General features: G+C 38.7%; 1 protein-coding gene across 1 annotated transcript in view; it reads right to left on the reverse strand.

The window, feature by feature from the left end:
- LOC126215068 (glutamate-gated chloride channel) overlaps positions 1-14,383 on the reverse strand; it is a 438,289-nt gene that overhangs the window by 227,439 nt on the left and 196,467 nt on the right. The window contains exon 3 of the mRNA XM_049941716.1: positions 4,509-4,606. Coding sequence (XP_049797673.1) covers positions 4,509-4,606 — 98 coding nt within the window. The remainder of the gene's footprint in view (positions 1-4,508; positions 4,607-14,383) is intronic.

A 14,383-nucleotide genomic window follows, 5' to 3' on the forward strand; every position in this document is an offset into this window, starting at 1 on the left:
TTGCTTCCCGTAGTTGGCAAGGCTGCGCATAACATCTGTTTTGTTAAAATGGCAACAGTGTGAGAGCAGGTTCAGGGTATTTTGCAGCTGGCAGAGTTGCAATCTGTTACATCTGTATGATTATGTTTTTCTTACGAGGAAAATCATTCGATTCTGTAAGAATAAACTGAGAACCACAGGTGGTCTGCTATGTGTAAAATCTTCTAGAAAGCCACAGACATCTGAAGAAAATATCAATCGCATTAGTGATGCATTTCAATGGAGCCCGTGTAAATCTGTTCATGCTGCTAGTTCGCAGTTACAGATTCCATATTTAACAGCACATGGTGTGTTCCACAAAAGGCTCTGTCTAAGAGCATGCAAACTTCAAATGAATCATGCAATAAAAGTTGCACATCAGAAATACAGAGGATTGTTAAGCTGCATAACTATCTCCAACATGTGAATTTCTCTGACAAAGTGGAGTTTCATATTAGTGGAGTTGTAAACAGACACAATGGAAGAGTGTGGGGCTGCGAAAATCCTCGCGTCACATGTGAAATGGAGAGGGACAGCCCATAAGCCAATGTGTAGCACTTTGATAGGACCATCCATCTTTGTAGAACTGACAGTGACTGGAGTTTCATACTTGGATATGCTGGAAGAGTTCATCCTCCCACAAGTACCACATGAAACTACCTTCCAGCAGGACGGAGCACTGCCACATTTCAGCTCGTCAGGGATTTATGAATAGAGAAATGCCTGGGAAGTGGACTGTCACATGTGGGCAACTGCTTGGGCTGCTAGGTCTCCAGACTTAACCCCATTAAGTTTTTCTTTTGGTGTTATGTCAAAAGCATGATCTACCATGTTAAGATTAACAGTCTGCAGCATCTAAAGGGTCGCATATGGTTACTGTGGCAACAGTTACACCAAACTTGCTCCAGGCTAGATGGAACACAGTGGAATATCATCTAGCTATTTGTGGTGCCATCAGGGGGGTCCCATATTGAAATCTACTGAGGGTGTGACATTCAGGGGATAAAAAAAATCTTTAGCAGTGTCCTTTTGCAACTACTTATTCTACAGAAGCGTAATCAAGCACCTAAGACTTCTTACACTTAAATGTAAGTACACATACTCTCTAATGGTATTTGTGGTTAATAACATAAGTGAATTTAGGATGAACTCAGCAATTCAGAACCACAATATTAGAAGAAAAATAATTTTTTTTAATTTTTATTTTATTTTGGATAAGATTCCCTGTCTAGTGTTCAGAATACAGTTTTATATTCTGATATAAGGATCTTTAACAGGTTCCCAGAAGACATCAGGAACAAAATAGAAAATTACTAGATATTCAGAAACATAGTGAAAGTGATAAATATTAGCCACTTTTCTTACAATTTATCAGAATATTATGAAAGGAAAGTTGCTACTCACTGTATAGCAGATACACTGAGTTGCAGATAGGCATAACAAAAAGACTGTCACAAATAAGCTTTCGGCCAGCAAGGCCTTCATCAAAAACAGACAAAAAACACACACACGAGAGAGAGAGAGAGAGAGAGAGAGAGAGAGAGAGAGTGTGTTGTCTATTTTTGATGAAGACCTGGCTGGCCGAAAGCTAATTTGTGACAGTCCTTTTGTTGTGCCTATCTGTGACTCACCGGCTCTGCTATATGGTAAGCAGCAACTTTTCTTTCTTAATACTGATTTTGTTACATCCCATCCTGGATTTTCCATTGTTTAATTTATCAGAATATTTAGATCTGGGGATACAGATTCCTGTTCATCTTGAACAGCATTTTAACATTTTTTGCATAGAGACAGCTCCAAGTGTTCACTGAGGTCAGTGTTGTTGTTGTTGTGGTCTTCAGTCCTGAGACTGGTTTCATGCAGCTCTCCAAGCTACTCTATCCTGTGCAAGCTTCTTCATCTCCCAGTACCTACTGCAACCTACATCCTTCTGAATCTGCTTAGTGTATTCATCTCTTGGTCTCCCCCTACGATTTTTACCCTCCACGCTGCCCTCCAATACTAAATTGGTGATCCCTTGATGCCTCAGAACATGCCCTACCAACCGATCCCTTCTTCTGGTCAAGTTGTGCCACAAACTCCTCTTCTCCCCAATCCTACTCAGTATCTCCTCATTAGTTATGTGATCTACCCATCTAATCTTCAGCATTCTTCTGTAGCACCACACTTCGAAAGCTTCTATTCTCTTCTTGTCCAAACTATTTACTGTCCATGTTTCACTTCCATACATGGCTACACTCCATACAAATACTTTCAGAAACGACTTCCTGACACTTAAATCTATACTCGATGTTAACAAATTTCTCTTCTTCATAAACGCTTTCCTTGCCATTGCCAGTCTACATTTTATATCCTCTCTACTTCGACCATCATCAGTTATTTTGCTCCCCAAATAGCAAAACTCCTTTACTACTTTAAGTGTCTCATTTCCTAATCTAATACCCACAACATCACCCGACTTAATTCGACTACATTCCATTATCCTCGTTTTGCTTTTGTTGATGTTCATCTTATATCCTCCCTTCAAGACACCATCCATTCCGTTCAACTGCTCTTCCAAGTCCTTTGCTGTCTCTGACAGAATTACAATGTCATCGGCGAACCTGAAAGTTTTTATTTCTTCTCCATGGATTTTAGTACCTACTCCGAATTTTTCTTTTGTTTCCTTTACTGCTTGCTCAATATACAGATTGAATAACATCGGGGAGAGGCTACAACCCTGTCTTACTCCCTTCCCAACCACTGCTTCCCTTTCATGTCCCTCGACTCTTATAACTGCCATATGGTTTCTGTACAAATTGCAAATAGCCTTTCACTCCCTGTATTTTACCCCTGCCACCTTTAGAATTTGAAAGAGAGTATTCCAGTCAACATTGTCAAAAGCTTTCTCTAAGTCTATAAATGCTAGAAACGTAGGTTTGCCTTTCCTTAATCTTTCTTCTAAGATAAGTCGTAAGGTCAGTATTGCCTCACGTGTACCAGTATTTCTACGGAATCCAAACTGATCTTCCCTGAGGTCGGCTTCTACTAGCTTTTCCATTCATCTGTAAAGAATTCGTGTTAGTATTTTGCAGCTGTGGCTTATTAAACTGATTGTTCGGTAATTCTCACATCTGTCAACACCTGCTTTCTTTGGGATTGGAAGTGAAGTGACATAAATGTTAAGTAAATAATAGGAGATAAGGATAGCAGCTGAATAGTGTAAGTAGAGCAATGGATTATTTTCTGATCATGTAAGCCTATAGGAGCCTCTACAATAACATAGAAGTAATTCTCATAGTTGTCAGTCTGAATAGATTGACATTAATCAAGTTTTCTGTTTGTATACTTTACAGAATTAGCCTGTGGTGACTGGTTTTGAAATATTATTGTATAATTTGACTGGTTTATCATCCCCGAAGCCTCCCTTTATAACAGGATTTACAAAACATGATATGTCATTGAATCAATGTGAGTGAGTGCAGAGTTAGTAAAGAAGTATTATACAGTCTAAGACTCCTCAGCACTGAATAGCAATATCCATAATTATAAAACAACAAACAAGGATGATTTAATAGAGGAATAAATTCAACATCCTTGTGTTAAATAACAGTGTGTTATTTCATCCAACATTTTATTAAATTGAAAATCACAGCTACATAGCTTTAAAACTTAGTGAAACAAACAGCTTCATTGAGCAAATTAATGGAAGAGAATATCTCCAGTGATTCAACATCCTTGTGTTAAATAACAGTGTGTTATTTCATCCAACATTTTATTAAATTGAAAATCACAGCTACATAGCTTTAAAACTTAGTGAAACAAACAGCTTCATTGAGCAAATTAATGGAAGAGAATATCTCAAGTGATATGTTTGTGTGTTACCAGTGTTAGTGTCATTATCATAATCTGGATTTATTATCTTGCATTTTCAATCAGGATATCTTATTACATTGATTTATTTACATGTATGTGTTGAACTTTGTAACTACATACAGTTGATACACACTATCTCTTGGAAATAATGGTTTCTTCCCTGTGGAGGAAACGAGATGTTGTGGAAGGTTAAAAATGGCATGCAGGTCATTTAGATCTGTTGTGTGGTCCTCAAAACACAGGGGGTCACTCTCATTCTGGAACCTATTGTTTCACATTCCCCTCCTGCCTGAGGGAGAAACCAATAGTTCCACACGTTAGGACAGCATAAGTCCTTTTATATGTGTCTGTTACATTACACATTTCTCCTAAAGGCAAGTACTGCCCAGCAATTCTTTCTCAAGATTTCATAGTTTTCTTGAGAGAATTACTCTTTTGATATAATTAGATATAGATTTTGATTACATACTAGAAGTTTCGACAAATCTTGTACCGCCATTATCTTTTATTTTTTTCATCAGTAATATCTGTAGTTGAGCTATGTATATTCATGTACACTGTTGTTTTCTAAGTGTAAGATCTGGCAAATCGTGTAACAATGTATGGGTAACATGGCTGTCTTCGAACATACTGACCTGGTACAGGAGGCCGCAACCTCTTGTCGTAGCGTTCCTTCCTGAGCAGCTCATCCAGGATTTCTTTATCTGACTTCCCATCGCTGAAGTCATCGAATCTGCCAATAGAAATAGTATTGGGTAACAACTTCAAATATCAATGGAAACTCAAATTGAGCTGCTGATGTGTGTGCACTTCTACCAAAATCTACAACAACAGCAGCAATTATAAAGTTTGGTATACATGCATCATGTGTAACAAACCAACTCAGTGACAGAAAATACTGAAATATACTTGTGTGGTTTTTTTCTTTTTCTTCCCCCCCCCCCCCCTCCCCCCTCTCACTGAAAGGTTTAACATAACAAATAGACAATATTATCATTTGAAATTTCAGGATAGTATGCTTAAATATTGACCTGGAATTATCAGAAAGTACAGGAAAAGTATTAAGTTTATTGAAGCAAAAGTAATCTGGGTGCACTGTGTGGGGGATTATCTATTGATCAATGACAGTGAACCCAAGGCATTGGATTGTTTCAGATGTTGTAACACTCGTGTAGCACTGTCTTACTGAAGGATAGGGTGCTCAATGTGTGGATGAACTCTTCGAATTTGTGCTTCCAGTTTTATGGGCATCTGTTTCTCATGCACTGACATAATTATGTTACACACAGCCATGTTGCATGCTACAATCTGATCCCCTCTAGCAGCAGAGGATTGCAACTTGCATCAGCAAAGCAGGAAAGTGACCAAGTAATATGCATGACATATGAATGGAGAACAGAATACAAAATTTGGAGGCATTAAATTTCAGCATGGCCTCATACATGTGCACTCCATGGAGACTAGATGGGTGACAGGAAAAGATCAATCACTAATGAAATGAAGTCACTAGGAATTGACTGCTTTTTGGTCATTACCAGCTTTAACTAAAAGACAACATTGTATTTAATGTTTGTACCATAAGATCACTTCAAATTCAGTTACATCAGGAATTCCATGTTTTACTTCTGCTTTTGTACATGTAGATGCCAACAACACAGCATCACCTGCTAGTCAATTTTGGCAATGACCAGACAGGAGTGAATAACAATGTCATTTACATTTTCCCAAACTGCTACTCCCACTGACCACATCACCAAATCATCTTAGATTTCATATAGCACATCAAAGTGAATATTTCCATTTCATAGAGTAGCAGGTGACTAAAGTGTAATTTGACTGAACAGTTTTCATTCATTGATTCATCAATGTGTTCCATAGGTTTCATAAAAGGCAAGTGTGTTAAGAGCAACTCTTAAGGAATGGGAAAGACCCATGTTAGAAAACTGCTGCATACACAAAGAGAGTTTCATTACAGATTCAAGAAAAGTCAAAACCTAGGAGACAAACAGAAACTAAATGAAACAAAATGAGCATAAGGAGAGCAATGAGACAAGCAATCAATGACATTGGAAGTAAAATTTTGTCAACCAGTCTGACTAAAAACCATAAGAGGTTTTAGTCTTTCATAAAATTGGTAAATGGTTCGAAATCATTTAGTCTCATACTCAGTAATCATACAGGCACCAAAACAGTATATAACAGAGAAACGGCTGTAATAGGCTATTGCTTTTGGTCTTCCAAAATTGTTTTACCGCTAAAGACCATTATATGCTCTCTCCTTTCAATCATTGTACAAACACTGAAATGGCAGTTACTGAAACAACACACTGTGGAACAGAAAAGCTTTGACCATCCCTTAATAGTGGAAAGACATCAGGACCAGATGAGATACCTGTAAGATTCCACAAAGATTATGCATAGGAACTAGTAATCTTTCTAGCAACAGTTTACCATAGGTCTATGGAGATGTGAAGGGTACCTAGCGACTGGAAAAAAGTATATGTCAAGAAGGGCCGTAGGACTGATGCATGTAATTATAGGCCTATACTGTTGATGTCAATCTGTTGTATAATTATGGAACATGTTGCTCACAAATTATGACTTTTTGAAAGATGAAAATCTCCTGTATTGTTGAATGGTGCAGCCTCTGAAAGTTGAAGCTAAACGTAAATAAATGCAATATATTGTGCATAAATAGAAAAAGAAATCCTCTACTGTACAACTACACTACTGACAATGAACTGCTGGAAATAGTATCTACTGTAAAATATGTAGAAGAGCGATTTGAAGTGGAACGATCACATAAAAAAAAAATAGTACGAAAAGCAGGAAGAATCTTTATGAAATGTAACTCACCCATGAAAGAAGTGGTTTACAAGATGTTTGTTCAATCAGTTCTTGAGTACTGTTCGTCAATCTGGGACCCTTACCAGGTAGGGCAGATGGGAGAGAGAGAGAGAGATCCGACAAAGAACGGCATGTATCGTCATGGGATCATTTAGTTGGTGTGAGAACATTACTGAAATGCTCGACAAAGTCCAGGCGCTACAAGAGAGGAATTGTGAATCACGGAAAGGTTCACTATTGAAATTTCAAGGGAGTATTCTCTGGGAGGGTTGGGCAACATATTACTTCCTGCCACATATATGTCACAATACGACCACAATGGAAAAATTTGAGACATTAGAGCTAATACAGAGGCTCGTAAGTGGAAGAGAGGAGCTAATCAGTTAGTGGCAGTAGAAATACCTTGCGGCCCACACCATTAGGGGGCCTGTGGAATAATGATGTAGATGTAGAAAAAATGAGAAAATTCAGTGATGTGGAACAAGGCAACGTATACCTTAACAAGACAGAAACTTTATCTGTGCACTGTAATAACAATGAACTATCACTAGACTGATTAATGCTATTCACATTTATGCCACGTAAATTTACACTAGTAAATTAGTAAGGAAGCTGCAACTTTGAAGGAAACTGCTGGCTCTGCATTTTTACCATGCAACTGCTGTTTATCTGTTATCAGCAGCTAAACATTTACTTGATTACGATGGTACTTTTCAAAGAACATGTCTTTTAGATTTTTAAATACTGATTCCTATTTACAAACTATTTGTCATTCATTGACTGTTTCATTAATTCTTGGCAGAATATTTTATACATTATGAAAGAAAACACACATGACACTGGTGTAATATTCTTCAATAGTTACTATTTAATGTTACAAACAGGTTTTTGGCTGTTAAGCTATTATGAGAAATAAAGATAGTGTGTCTGCAAAATTTTTGTATGCTCAATCATTTTAAATGAATGCATCTATTCACTATCTTAGTTGGTTTTCAGAGATGACAATGTGGAGACACCACATTGCTCCCATAACCAGAAAAATCAGTTTAGCTAAATTTTTACTGCAAAACATTAGACCGCCCATTAACAGGGGATGCTATGTGAATGTTGTCTTCCTTATATTTTAGTGTTGTCAAGACTTGTGGAATAGAAATATGGGGCCAGTAGAGTGTGCAAAAAAATTTTTAAACAGCGAAAAGTAACCATCAAGACAATGGCTAAGCCAAGAAGAACAGACTAGCTGTAGGCCATAATTACAAAAAGGTTTTAACTTTCTACTGTATGTATACATAAAAGACTACTTTTTGTACAGATACATAACCATGCTATGAGAGAAAGTATAAAGTTAAGAGTCATAAAACACAACACAGCTAAACTTGAAAGAAGTTAATAGGTAGATTGCACAATAGATACAAAATGAGTTCATATGTGTGATGCTATTGTATTTAAAAATGATATAACTTGATAATTAAGTAGTGTATGTAATTATTATTGTGTTAAACTGACAATGCAAATATGTACTTGGATCTGACCTATATATGTGCACCCAAAGTTGCTAAATAAAATGTGGTGTAAAGCTACTGAATAATGGCAAGGAGGCCATGAAAAAAAAGACTTCCTTCTAATTTTGTAAAACTATGAACATAAATAAAATATATAACACATTAAGTAATGAACTATATAATGAATTATAACTGTTCTAAGAGAAAATAAACTGAACAATAAACTTTGGTGACTTGTTCCAAAGGAATGGTGGAACAAAATAATTCGGTCTTCAAAAAGTCCAATATTACAAAAAGGTTGAGATATAAGTGTGAGATTAAGCAGGTAAGTGAAGCAGCTATGATTAGGCCTACACAAAAAAATTAACTGGGCAAGTGAAATTATGGTAACCAATACAAAGAAAAACGATGGGGCATGTATGTGAGTGGGAGGGGTAATTTACAACATCATCTGGGTGGGATTACAAGCAGTATCTGCAGTTAGAAGCAGCAAGTAAGGAAAATGTGATCATTCAGCACTAAGATGTAAATGGGCATATACCTAATAATTTCCATTGGTTCAAGGTACTTCATCTTCCTTCCATTATGAGTGTGATGTCCTGTTGCACATTTTAACTTTAGCCTTTCTCAAGTAGGTGGTCTGCACAAATACAGTCTCCTCCTCTAGGTTTCCAACTTCTATAATATTGCTTTAAGCATGTGAATATTGCTCTGGTGGTCTGACCTGTATAGAATTTGCCACAATTACAAGTGACTTACTATGTTCCACCTTTTTCACAGCCAATGTGCTCCCTTTCGCACTGGGCAAAGACTGACCAGCAGTGTTGTGCGTGTATAAATATTGCTTTGCAGTTCCTGGTTTTACACTTTCTGGGCACATTTGGAAAGACTTTTGCTCATACGGAATTGTGCTGCATTTATTAATGTCTTGAGGTGGCAGGTCAACAACAGAAACAACAGGGCTCCTCTCTTCTTTATCCTGTTTTTGACAACACATCTGTTCAATCTGATTTTTGGTGTATAGTAGGGTAAGAATGTAACAGACAGACTATTAAGTAGCCTACAGTATTAACAAGATTTCCTTTGTTGCAACGTTTTCAAATTTTAACCGAATATTTGTTCCAACATACATGACCATGTTTTCACATAGACAAAAACATTAATTTTCCAGAGTAATTTCAGAAAAAGAATGCAGTACATAGAAATTGTCTTCAGTCAAAAACTGAATACCGTATAAGTTAATGTATTAAACTTCTATTAAGAGAGACAAAAGTCTGAAAAGTGTATCAAGATACAACTGTCTCCTCTACCAAATGCAGTGTTCGCAGTAACTGTGAGGAAGTAATCAGTGAATTTGGCTGCAAACAATTTGAAAGTGCCACTATTTCTGTTATAGGCTAGCTATTTTCTGGGGATGCAGTTTTATTTGGATTATTTCTTTTCTGTGCAGTTTTTTCTTTGTTCAAAGAGTGTTTTATTTTGTTGAGGATAGTACTTGAGTTTTGCTTCTTTCGATGACAGAGTGGAGGATTCCACATTACTAGTCACAATGGAGTTACAAATTTGACTACTGCTTGTTCTCTGAATTACAGTGGCCTCTCTTTCTACTTCCTAGCATGGTCACTTTAATACCGGTCGTTCCACCCTTATCCTTGTTTTTTAAAAATTTTGCCCTTATTCGTTTTAGGGGAAGGCTCAAATAACGTTGGAATATTAAAAAAAAAAAAAAGTTAAATTTTCCAACACTGTCTGCTTCATTAATTATTTCCCTGCGTTCTCCCATTACGTCTCTCTAAACTCTTTGATCGAGTTACTGTTAATGATTCTGCGATACAATACTTCTATATGTACGTAACTGCTCCGTAAGTTTTAATGTTAGCAGTTAACCAACTTGTGCAGATAAACCATCGACTATCGTTGTTACAGCTAAATCACTGAAAGTTGTTGATTAAAATGCTACTTAATATAAGAAAGATTAAAAGGGGTAGTAACAAATTGCACCACAACCATAAAATGATGTTTCTCAACGTTGACATAGTCGAAGTAGTAGTTAGCACTGCTGTATTCACATATTTTGCGAAAAACGAAACAATAATATTTTTTTCGAACATATTTGTCAAGCATTTTTGTATTAAATCTGATGTCTAGTACAGTGTACTATGAAACAGCTTTTCATTTTAGAACGACTTTGTATCCGCTCAACAGTTGTAAAAAGATTCAGCGCCATTCAATATTTAGTACGCACCAACATTTCGAAGTTTGTTCTTAATTGCGACCGAATGAGTTCAATCATTCGTTTTTTGTTTGTTCCCCTATCCATATTACGTCATTCAGTGAGCCACGTTTCTGAAAGCATGAAACATTTAAGGGTGTCAGTATTTGAACAACAAAAGGAAAATGTAAGATAACAAGATTTAGACCTAACATCCAATATCTTTGACATGCATTTATTGTATTTTCTTATAAAATATCCCGAGCTCAGATGCTCGAACAGAATTAGCTGCAGGATGGGTTCCGAAAACAGGGATCATGTGATACTCAGACGTCCTGAAACCCATTGATCGAGACAGTCACGTGGCTGCAGTGTTTCTTGACTTGCCAATACGGCCGTACCGAGCGAGATTGGTACTGCCAAGGGCGTAGGCATAGGCTAACCAGAGGTCCCTATTTTGCCGGGGCAGTTCCGATTTTCACATAAATGTCCAGGTGTCCCGAGAACATCATTTGAGATACATAATTGTCCTGGTTTTTAAACATGAAACAAAATGCGTGCAATAAAAGATCTCATTTAATTACTTGTGAAAAACAAGTTTTCTAGAAGTAGAACGTCGTAGAAATTTTCACAACGTATAGGCTTACCGCACTTAGTTTAACTTGTCTTATGCCTAAAGAAAGAGTTAAGAGGCACAATGAAAAAAAAATGCAGGTATTGCTTATCCCCTCGTCTAACTTATCAACCTGCTCTCGAGTCAAGTAACACCAAAACCGAAGGGAGCATAAAGGAGCATCTCGTAAACCATTTCTGCTAATGGGACTCCAGCCATTTGCAGGTTAATTTTGTGAAGAATGTGAATGATGCGGCTAAGTGTTAGCAGTCCTTGTTGACTATTGTTTGGCATGCTTGCACGCTTGCTCTAACAGTCTGCAGTCAAACGAAACCTTAAATTTTAGTATGAAGTGAGTAACTTGTATCTGATTAGTTCAAATGGCTCTGAGCACAATGCGACTTAACTTCTGAGGTCATCAGTCGCCTAGAACTTAGAACTAATTAAACCTAACTAACCTAAGGGCATCACACACATCCATGCCCGAGGCAGGATTCGAACCTGCGTCCGCAGCGGTCGCTCGGTTCCAGACTGTAGCGCCTAGAACCGCTATCTGATTAGTGATCTGTAATATTACACATTTTGAAGGATTAACAAATTGTAGCTACGTACGCAATAAGTAAACATAGCAAAAAATGCAGGGTGTCCCACTCAAACCTCCCTGATTTCAAAGACCCAGGAAAAAAAACCAAAGTAGATAGGACAATGAAAAATGCACCACATTGTAGAGCATCTCAAAGAATTTATTTATTTATCTCCAATACACCTCTACATGTGAACCATTCGTAGCACGAAGAATATCGAGTCTATATTCAGTTTCTTGCAAAGTTCTTTGTAACATTTCCTCCGTTATTGATGCAGTCGCAACGTAGGAACATCGTCCACTTTGGTCGCATACACGTGGTCCTTCACGAATCCTCACATGAAGAAATCAAGCTGCGTAATGTCGAGTGAACGTGGTGGCCAGGCAATGGGTCCTCCGCGTCCGATCCAACGACTGGGAAATTTTCTATCCAGGAACTTGCGAACAGCCGTTGACCAATGCGGCGGAGCTTGTGTTGAAAAATTATGTTGGGTTGCAAGTCTTGTATCTGAGGGTACACAAACTGCTCCAACATGTCCAGATACACTGACCCAGTCACTGTTTGTACCGCAAAGAACAACGGTCCAACAATCCTGTCGTGCATTAGCCCGCACCGGACATTTAGTTTAGGGCTATTGCGAACATATTCAATGACAACGCGTGGATTTTGCGTTCCCCAAATCCGAACATTATGCATATTAACCCTTCCTGATAGATGAAAGGTCGCCTCATCTGAGAATAAACATCATATTTTGACTCTGTCCAGTTGTGGCTGGCAAATGACATAGAATTGGTAATAATAATAGTAATATCAATACGCTACAGCAGAACTGCAGCAAATTGTTGCCGGCGTTGTTTGTCGTTCGGCGTCAGATGTTGCAGAATTTGAACTTTGTAAGATGCTGGTGAACTAGACGATGAAATGTTGATCGAGGTACATCAAGTTGCCTAGATGCTTGACCAATTGACTTACGTGGGCTTCTGAGAAACGTTTGTCTGATGTCCTCCACTGTCTCTTCTGAAACTCCGTAACGTGCACCGCCAGAATGTTTCAGAACACTTCCTGTTGCCAGAAACTTCCTATACCATTCCTTAACTGTTTTCACATCAGGTGGATCTCATTCATGCACAGAACGGTAATTTCTTTGCACAGTAATCGGCGATTTTGTTTCTGCAAACAACACTACTGCTTGCACACACTGTTGTGGTATCGCTATTTTCACTTCAAGCGCCAAGCTGCACTCTGCCCACGATACTTGGCACTTTTGACGCGGGAATATAAATTCTTTGTGAAGCTCCACAATTCATTTTCATTGTCGTATCTACCGTGGTTTTTCTCTCCTGGATCCTTGAAATCAGGGGGGTGTGAGTGGGACACCCTGTATATCCAAGCTATTGTAGTAGAAAAGTATGTATCACTCTCCTGCTTTCCGGGCGGGAAGGCGTGCCGGTCCCCGGCACGAATCCGCCCAGTGGATTAGTGTCGAGGTCCGGTGTGCCGGCCAGTCTGTAGATGGTTTTTGAGGCGGTTTTCCTGCATCGGCGAATGCGGGCTGGTTCCCCGTATTCCGCCTCAGTTACACTATGTCGGCGATAGCTGCACAGACACTTTCTCCACGTACGCGTACACCATAATTACTCTACCACGCAAATATTGGGGTTACACTCGTCGTTCCCTGGGAGGGAGGGGGAGGGGGGGGGGCACTTGGGGACGAACCGCACAATAACCCTGGGTTCGGTGTGGGGCGACGGAGGGGTGAGTGGACTGCTGTGGCCTGTTGCTGGGTTGTGTACCACTGTGGGCTACGGCGGGGACGAAGCCTCTCCGTCGTTTCTAGGTCCCCAGTCCAATACAGTACGATACAATATATGCCTTTGTTATTTCAGAGGAAAATAATTTTATTTGTGTGTAATTTAACTATGTTTTCATTTCCAATCCACAAAATAAGGATACACCTTTGCCATGAGTTTTTCATCTGCTGTATCGTCATAAGTCTGTTATCGATTTCAAAGTATCGCGATGATTGTCACGAAAGGTAAACGTCCATATAGTAATGACGTTACATAGAATCACAAGTGTGATGGTTTTTTCCCTTTGAAATCTGGTCAGCCGAGGCAGGCACAGAGCGGGCGCAAAAGGTGGCCGAAAAAAATACAATTTAAGAATTAAACATGAGAAGTTCGTGATTTCTCCTGTCCTACCATCTGCCTAGGAGAAGAAAGCTTTTTGTCGACTGCGACTATAAACGAACGCTGTTGTCACAGTGTCATGTCTACAATGTCGTTCAACCTAATTAGCATAATAAATAAACGCTTATTATCGTTAACACGGTTTTTGTGGAAACAGTGCACTTGATATACACAGCTCGCTCACGTCCAGCAGTGGAGTTCTTGCGGTAACTCGCTATGGAACTGTAGGACCTAAAATGTCGGCAAGCGAATGCTGAAACAAATGTGCTAGTTTGCTTTGCTCAAAGCAAGAAAACATAAGAGTGAAATTATAATAAAAACACAATTTTTGGAAAGGGCTATTTTCCCACGTCTTAATTATAGCCCTCCTTTCAAAAATGGTTCAAATGGCTCTGAGCACTATGGGACTTAACTTCTGAGGCCATCAGTCCCCTAGAACTTAGAACTACTTAAACCTAACTAACCTAAGGACATCACAAACATCCATGCCCGAGGCAGGATTCGAACCTGCGACCGTCGGGGTTGCGCGGCTCAGGACTGTAGCGCCTAGAACCGCTCGGTCA

This window comes from Schistocerca nitens, chromosome 12 (assembly GCF_023898315.1).
Source record: "Schistocerca nitens isolate TAMUIC-IGC-003100 chromosome 12, iqSchNite1.1, whole genome shotgun sequence".
In the NCBI taxonomy this organism is placed as follows: domain Eukaryota; kingdom Metazoa; phylum Arthropoda; class Insecta; order Orthoptera; family Acrididae; genus Schistocerca; species Schistocerca nitens.